The sequence below is a fragment of the Macrobrachium rosenbergii genome, chromosome 42 (genome assembly GCF_040412425.1).
Source record: "Macrobrachium rosenbergii isolate ZJJX-2024 chromosome 42, ASM4041242v1, whole genome shotgun sequence".
NCBI lineage: Eukaryota > Metazoa > Arthropoda > Malacostraca > Decapoda > Palaemonidae > Macrobrachium > Macrobrachium rosenbergii.
In genome coordinates, this window is record NC_089782.1 from 32276735 (window position 1) to 32285009 (window position 8275).

General features: G+C 38.2%; 1 protein-coding gene across 3 annotated transcripts; it reads left to right on the plus strand.

The window, feature by feature from the left end:
• The first annotated feature begins 2021 nt into the window (after window positions 1–2021).
• On the plus strand, window positions 2022–8081 carry LOC136828170 (ethylmalonyl-CoA decarboxylase-like). Of its 3 annotated transcripts, none has more exons than XM_067085985.1 (3): window positions 2022–2212; window positions 3818–4025; window positions 6349–8081. In XM_067085985.1, exons 2-3 carry the CDS (start codon window positions 3818–3820, stop codon window positions 7020–7022), a joined length of 882 nt encoding a protein of 293 aa, XP_066942086.1. In that variant the 5' UTR covers window positions 2022–2212; the 3' UTR covers window positions 7023–8081. The 3 variants fall into 3 exon arrangements, with proteins under 3 accessions (XP_066942086.1, XP_066942088.1, XP_066942087.1); XM_067085987.1 differs by having other exon boundaries at window positions 2063–2129; XM_067085986.1 differs by having other exon boundaries at window positions 2077–2206.
• The last annotated feature ends 194 nt before the right edge of the window (window positions 8082–8275 follow it).

Genomic DNA, 8275 nt, shown 5'->3' on the forward strand with positions numbered 1-8275 from the left:
TTCATCCTGGATGCAACAAGTGAGATGAAGACGAAAATTAAGGAAAATGGCGAAAAAATGTATTCTGTATTTCCGAAAGTTGTCATTCACCCAAACGCATATTCTTTTTAATGAATCCTAACAGGAAATGGCTCTTTTAGGCAAACCATACTGTATATGGAGATGCAGTTAATACTGATTTATTATTATTATTATTATTATTATTATTATTATTATTATTATTATTATTATTATTATTATTATTATTATTATTATTATTATTTGAAATGAATATCTCTTTATGATGTTCAGAATATCGAGACCAAGATTTCAAATATATGTAGAAAGGGGGAGGGGATGGGGGTTTTAATGTTATCCCCAGTTATGAAAAACTGAACTCTCAGGAGTCATAAGATAGAGATTAATGATGTTATCTCAAGTGGTTTTTTTGCTGAACAGCATGACCACAGAACAGAGTGCTTTATCTCATGTGTTCTTTTTGAAAAGCATGATCACAGAGAGAGACCCTGAGAGAGAGAGAGAGAGAGAGAGAGAGAGAGAGAGAGAGAGAGAGAGAGAGAGAGAGAGAGAGAGAGAGAGAGCTGATCGTAGAAATTGAAAGATATGTCTTGATTGTCGCTTGTTTTACACTATAAGACAGCAAGAGAGAGAGAGAGAGAGAGAGAGAGAGAGAGAGAGAGAGAGAGAGAGAGAGAGAGAGAGAGAGAGAGAGAGAGAGAGAGGGAGAGAGAGATAACTGAACATGGAAATTGAAAGATATGTCTTGATTATCATTTGTTTTTACGCTAAAAGACTGCAAAATCGAGTAAAATGAGATTAAGATCTTTCTAATTTACTTTCTCACACCAAAAAGAAGGAATATTCATGATGATTTTCCACAGCCCAACCAGGAATTCGAAATACGAATTATTAAACTAACAGTCTTCTCTCTTATTAATTTAGCAAATAAGAAGTCGGAAAAACGAACGAAGAAGTGCAGGAACTTTGGAACTGCACGGAAAACGAAAGCAAAATGGGTGCTACTTTGGCTTGTTGTCTATCTGTCACCTACGAGGTGCTAGTTACAGCTAGTGCTAAACATGGTAGAAGCTCAGTAGGACACTGTGTTTAGTACTAACCCTTCGGGAATCAAAGATATCCTTTATTAATATAATTTGTCGACAACACAATACAGAAATGGGTGTAAATAATACTTTGAACCCCGAGGGGCTAGTACTAAACACGGCGCCCCATTGAGCTTCCGCCATGTTTAGTACTAACACTTCGGAAGTGATGCATAGATGACAAGCCAAAGAGCATGGCGAAATGTATATATGTAGAATCTACTGGTCACTTTTTACCAGATATCTATGGAACTGTGACAGCCACAGTGCACTAGCAAATGGATATGGTGCGGTTTAATAGAGCAAACAAGGGAAGCAGTTTCAGAGGCTAAAACCTATCATTAATACTACTAATAGTACCTGACACTTACTATTACGTATGACAGCACTGAAAAAAGCGGTACTGATCAGTAGGGCTAAGTTAGACACAGTAGAATTAAACGATGGGAATAGGTTAAAGAGGGAAGAATTAGATACAAAATGTTTGTGCTGTGAAGAAATTACTGAAAACTTAGAGAATATTTCTTACTTTACTGCCCAGTATATATTATATACTATATATATATATATATATATATATATATATATATATATATATATATATATATATATATATATATATATATATATATATATATATATATATATATATATATATATATATGTGTGTGTGTGTGTGTGTGTGTGTGTGTGTGTGTGTGTATATACTTCAAAAATATAGATTTGCCCAGCAGCCATCTCAAGAAAATAAAGAGGAATTGATGGCTAACATCCTTCTGTTGGCAGATCTGTTGAAAGAAGATATTGAAGATACGAAGGAACTTATGAAAGATTTGTGGTATTGAAGAGAAAATATGATGGAATTTATAAAAGATATATATAGTATTAATAATACAATAAAATGAAAAAAACACAAGCAAAGTAGGAATAGAACGAGCAAAAAGAGAGCCGTTAGAAAGGTGGAGCCTCATAATACTACTACTACTACTATTACAATTTTGCTTACAGAACTGAATAAAACCGAAGGTAATAAATAATATATAATATAGTGAATGAAGAGAATAATTGAATAATTTGGGATACCGGCAAAAGTGGAATAAGAAGTAAGAGTAAGGTAAAATGGCCTCTGAACGTCTCTGGCGCTGGTTTCGTCAGCAAACATTTATGGGTTCTATGCAGAGTAGGGAGACAGGGGTTAAATAGGCGTGTTACCACAAGGGGGTATCCTATGCCAGTCAGTGTTCATGATATTAAGTGTTGCTTTTGCGGGGTCCAAGTGGGGCCAAAGCCCCCCTGGCCAGGTCAGGGTGCGACGCCCTAAGTCAAATTAGGAAGGTAGGTGCTGCAGAACGAGATCAGGTTCTAACACTGCCTACGGAAGCTTAGTCTGTTTTCAGTGTTAGGTTACTTTGGGGGGTTCTGCAGGGGCAAAGTCTCCCCAGCCAGGTCAGGGCACGGCGCCCTAAATGAGGTTAGGAAGGTAAGGTCCGGTTAGGTCAGGACACGACAGTTTAAGAAAGGTTAGGTGTTTGAACAGGAATTTACTCCCACTGATCTGTTTCTGATATTCTGTGTCACTTTCGGTGGGGGGACGCATCTGGGCAAAAGCCCCAACGGCCAGGTCAGGGCACTGCACCCTAAGTCAGGTAAGGTCTGGTTAGGTCATGATTTGGATTCTAGGAAAGGTTAGGTTAAGGTTCATAGCCAGTGCCAGACCACATGCCTAATATAGGGAATCTGTTCCCTATATTCTGTTACTTTTAAGGGAGTCCAGGGGGCCAGTGTCCCCCTCCCCCAGCCAGGTAAGGGCACAGCACCCCAAGTCAGGGCAGGAAGGTAAGTTAAGGTCAGTAGACTTCTTTAGAGAAAACCTGTCATCACCAACAGTCCTATTCCTTCTCTCTCTAACAATGAATCATCTAAATTGCATGCAATATATGCCATGGTCTGTACTTGGGAAGAAACAGGGTAGTACCGATAAAAATATCTTTCTCTCTCTTGTCTTTTGGTCCTTTATTCTATTTCAAGTATTTATATTTTCATCTAACTAAAGTTTTTATCATAATTTTCTTCACTGGTAATTTTCAGCCAGTTAATCATCCTACTGGCAGTTTCCCGTGCATGAAAAATTCTGTCCAGGATGGAATAATGAAAGATCCATAACAAATAAAAAGTTTATTATTCAAATTATTCAGAAATATGTGCATTATTTACAAAAAGAGTTCCATGAAGTTAATAACTCACAACATGAACACTACCTCTGAACCTTGTGAAACCAGCTTGAGCCAAAATAAACTCTGACATTAGTTTGCAGTTACTAGTAAACTCTGGTTTTTAGCACCAGTGAATCTGCTGGTGAAATTCAGCTTTATCAAAAGCAAAAAAATAGCCACTAGAACAAGATGCAGAAATGGAACCAATCAGGTACCATAGAAAAGGGTAGCTTAAACGTTCAGAGAGTACAAGAATTATAAAGCTTAGAATTTTACATATAAAAGGTTTTACAGGGTTAAAATTCAGTTATCAGATTATTTTTTCAAAAACTGGGTGTGAATTTTTCAGTGTTTTTCCAAGCTTAATTATAAAGGACATGCATTATCAGAAGGTTCCTCCAAAAATGGTTGAGTTTTTTCACAGTTTTTCGCAAAATTTGACTGTAAATTATGCATTTACAGAGCCCCTCCAGAAGTAACTGTTAATTATATTATTTGCAGATGATCTGTACCAGAAGGAGCCATAAACAAGTCTGGAACATTTGGAAGAAAACTTTACAATGTCAGAGGCACCACAGCACCCTGGTAGACCAAGCCAGAGCTAAACTTAGTTCCCTCGGACATGGACAAGTTCTGCTGGAGAAAGATCCTTCGAGTGGTATTGCTGTCGTAACTCTGGATCACCAAGAGAAGAAGAATGCCTTGTCAGGTTTGATTGCTTCTATGTTGCCTTTCCTCCATGTTTTGAGTTAAGAAATGGGGGACGGGAGAAATGCCCTGTTGACTTATCTTTTACCATCATGGTGGACATCAGAGAGAGAGAGAGAGAGAGAGAGAGAGAGAGAGAGAGAGAGAGAGAGAGAGAGAGAGAGAGAGAGAGAGAGATGCCACTTTTGATACATCACAGAAGTGAATCCTCCAGTTTTTAATGAAAATCCACCAAGTTACATACTTAACATTGTCAAAATGAAGCATAAAATGTAAATATACAGTTTTGTTTGAAATAAAGTAAAAACTATAAATACAAATGAGACTACTGTACTGGCAATCAGAGCCTTCCTTTTCTAGAATCAATAGAATTGGGGTCACAATAATGTAAAAAAGTATGTAAGAGAACACGTACAAAAAGTATGTAAGAGAAATCAGTTTCAAATTGTGTGCCATCAGAATCATCATCATTTCATTCAAATTCTTGTAACTCATCGTCATCCTCCCATCTCATAGTTCCAGGTTGGCCTGGGTTTGTCAACTGTTCTGGTGCCCCCAGGAGCCCAGCTGATACTCTCACACACTATTCTACCCCAGGGTAGTACAAAGGACACATCTTCATCTCCCTTTCACCGTCCCATCTGCACAGGGAACTACTGTACTGTAACTTTCCGTGCTTCTTGCTTCTAATATGCTTCTTGAAGCTTTATTCTCAAACTGACAAAGGGCTTTTAAGATGCAGTTTGATTGTTATAACACTTCATGTCTGCATTGCACTACAGATCATGCTAGCCTGATGTATAATCTTTTTTTTTTTAAATGAAACTCACCTATCCATGGGTTTACTTTCTGTGCCAGCAAAGTTACAACAGACAGCAAAATTTAAAGGTTCTGCCCCCTTTCACGTAACTACTGGCCTACGTCCGTCTTAATTCCCCCACAATCCGTTAGGTGACCTCTAGGTACAAACACCTGCTGGCAGGCAGTATCTTTTTGTCACCAGTGCAACCAACTATGTGCCTCTGGGTACTGCAATGAATTTTCCCCTCATTTTTGTGCTACTGCTTTACGATATGAAAATCTTCGGATTTGGAATTTGATGAATGCTAGTTAACAGCAGGTGAGTATGAAAGACAAGCAGCTGCCATAATTTGATATATTCACTTTCAGTTTATCGACATGACTTACGTACTCGGTGCAAGGGTGTAGGCTGGGTTTTTGACAGCAGGTGTGATGTTTGCAAGACCTTGAATATAATGATATCCTTGAGACTGACAGGTTGAGGAAGCAAAAAAAGAAGTGTGAGAAGTGTGATTCTACTAAGCAGGTTTAGCTGACAAGAGTGAGATTGGTCGAGTCTTTAGGCATCACTCGAAATTCTTTGCGGTGTCCCTTTGGCCTCTAGCTGCACCCCCTTTCAATCCTTTTACTCTACCTCTGTTCATATTTCTTATCTTTCTCTCCACCTTATCAATTGTTTGATAGTGGAGCTGCAAGGTTTTCCTCCTGTTATGCCTTTCAAACCTTTCTACTCTCAATATCCTTTTCAGCGCTGAATGACCTTATAGGTCCCAGTGCTCGGCCTTTGGCTTAAATTCTATACAGTATTCCATTCCATTCCATTCAAAGAAATTATAAACAAAAGATCTACCATCCTTATTAGGAAGGGGGAGAACATGGACAAAATAGATCATTTCAATAAGAGTATTTCTGCTAGACGTTGCCTTGTGCTGCCTTTGAAGATGACATGTGCTCCTGTAGTTTGCATCTTTTTATAAAAACAAGAGTTCGTTCCATATACCTTCCTTCTGATCTTAACTTCCAGTATGACATACAAATTATAAGTGAGCTTCTCACTCCGTAATTATTCTTTGGAGACTCCAATTCCCGTATCCCTTCATAGGATGGACACTTTGATAACAAAGGTTGGATTACTGTATGTATACAAGAATTGCGTTGAAGAGTAAGACTCGTTGGCAGGTAGGTTTTGCTCAGTGATGTAACTGCAGTTTTACTTGTTTTATTTAACTAATGATTCAGCCATCTTTCTACATAACCAGGTATTTATGTCTGTAAAATGAAAAAGTACTTTTTTATAGTATTTTGTAATTATTTATAACATATATAAGTGACCTCTTAAATGTTAAGAACTTTATCCTAGGAACTAGTGCCTGAATATTTGGTTTTTATAATAGTGGAGTTATATTACTTTGAGTAACATTTAAAAATTACTTACAGAAGTTTTTGTGTTTAGAATTATGTGCTGTAGTAGTGATGTATCTGATGTGTGTATCCTAATCCAGATTTTTGTTTTTCAATTAAAGGGTCTATGATGGTACAGTTAGCAGATATTGCCGAGGACCTGTCTCACTGGAAGGAAGGAAAGGGAATGATCTTCCAGGCAGAAGGCGATTTCTTCTGCTCGGGTGGGGACCTGACAACCGTGAAGGCCATCAGTAACCCTGACGATGGACTGCTGATGTCCACTTTGATGCATGACACGCTCACCAAGATATATTCATCGCCCCTTCTTACTGTCTGTCTGGTACACGGCAAGGCCTTAGGAGGAGGAGCAGAGTTAACGACCGTCACAGACTTCCGACTGTTCACAGAGACGGGGGAGGTGTGTTTCGTTCAGGGTCGCATGGGGGTCGTGACTGGATGGGGAGGTGGAACGCGACTGGTCAAGCTCGTTGGTGCAAACAGAGCGCTGGACTTGCTGACGACATCTCGGAAGCTGGATGCCAGCCTGGCGTTAGAGATGTGTTACGCAGATCAAACAGTCTCCTCTAAGGACAGGCTGGCTGAGACCAAGGTGTGGCTGCAGGAGCGACTGTCCTACGATTCAGAGGTCACGCAGGCACTCAAGAGAATTGTTGTTGATGCGAGGGATCTTCCATTCGAAGAGAGCCTGTTAAAAGAGAGACGGAACTTTTCCCCATTATGGGGAGGACCTGCAAATGTGAGGGCCTTGAAAGGAAATTTAAAACACAAATAATATTACTTTACCTGCCATTAATTGACAGCTATCTACTCATGGTTTATTCCTACCCTCTGTCTGGGGATATGTTTACATTCATTATCGTGCTTACGGGTATCCTGGTTTAGATTTTCATCTCATGTAATATTCAGGTGGCAGAGGTCATTGATTTTGCTGGATCAGGATTTAATCGGAGACCTATTGTAAAAGTATGGGATGCCATTCTCTTGGCACGGACAGTGGTGCCTTCTAGTTTACGCAAGCTACAATTAGCATTCATATACATTTTCCTGTGTAGAGTACACGCCTTTATTTTGCCAGTTATGTAGCTTACGAATTCCTTAAAATATTGATGTAAAATATTACAATTTGTGCCTTATAATAAGCTATATGATGATGCATTTTACCTGCGCCCATTTGTGTTGAGGTAGGCCTGAGTATATGCTATTATGATGATCTGTGATATGATTGATACAGTTGCATATTTTGCCCAGTTACAACAGTCTTATTTTCAGAATAAGGGTTGAAAGTCAATACGAGACTTAATTATTGGCCTTTTTTGGCAACCACTTGTGATAGTTTGCATCCAATCTGAGGGGCCACTGTCCTTGATCCTAAATTAATCTGTTAATTTATCTTTTTCTAATAATTTATCTGTCTGTATTTCCCATTACCTTCTGTTACTTCTTTCAAATGAACACCATAATTTCTTTGGAAGCTTGAATTTCAAGCCAATGGCCCCTGTGGGCTTGTTCCATATGAATAGGGTTCATCTTCTGAATAACAATATAATAATAATAATAATAGTAATTTATAGTCTCTAATGTGATGGTCATTTCAAGAAGTGCTTCATTAATGAGCGGTCTCCTCCAGGAATGTAAACAATGCTTCAGCAAGGGTAATATTTACTGTACATAGTGATTTTAAGTGTAGCTAAATGCTAGTTGTAATTATAGTATATTTTGTTTAAAATACCTGTTAGTACATAATGCATTTCAGTATTTAATTGGAATGCTAGTTGTAATTAATATAACAGTTTGTGGAAGTAACTCTTTTAGTTTTAATTAAAAGAAGTAATTTTCCTTCACTTTTCTTGCCTTTTGTCAAATATGTTTATTTGAAGTGAAAATATAAAAATGGTGCAGCTACCCAACTGATGTTGATTGCTACAAAAAAGTGGACTATAGTTTGGTTAACGCTGGAGTAGAGACATTCCTTTACAGTTCTTTGGAGGGATTAATGTTTAATTTACAGCATACCCTTACAGTTCT

Coding starts and splice junctions, on each gene's coding strand:
- LOC136828170 (XM_067085985.1), top strand. CDS start 3,818: ATGATCTGTACCAGAAGGAGCCATAAACAAGTCTGGAACATTTGGAAG. Junction 4,026..6,348: donor GAAGAAGAATGCCTTGTCAG/GTTTGATTGCTT, acceptor TTTCAATTAAAG/GGTCTATGATGGTACAGTTA.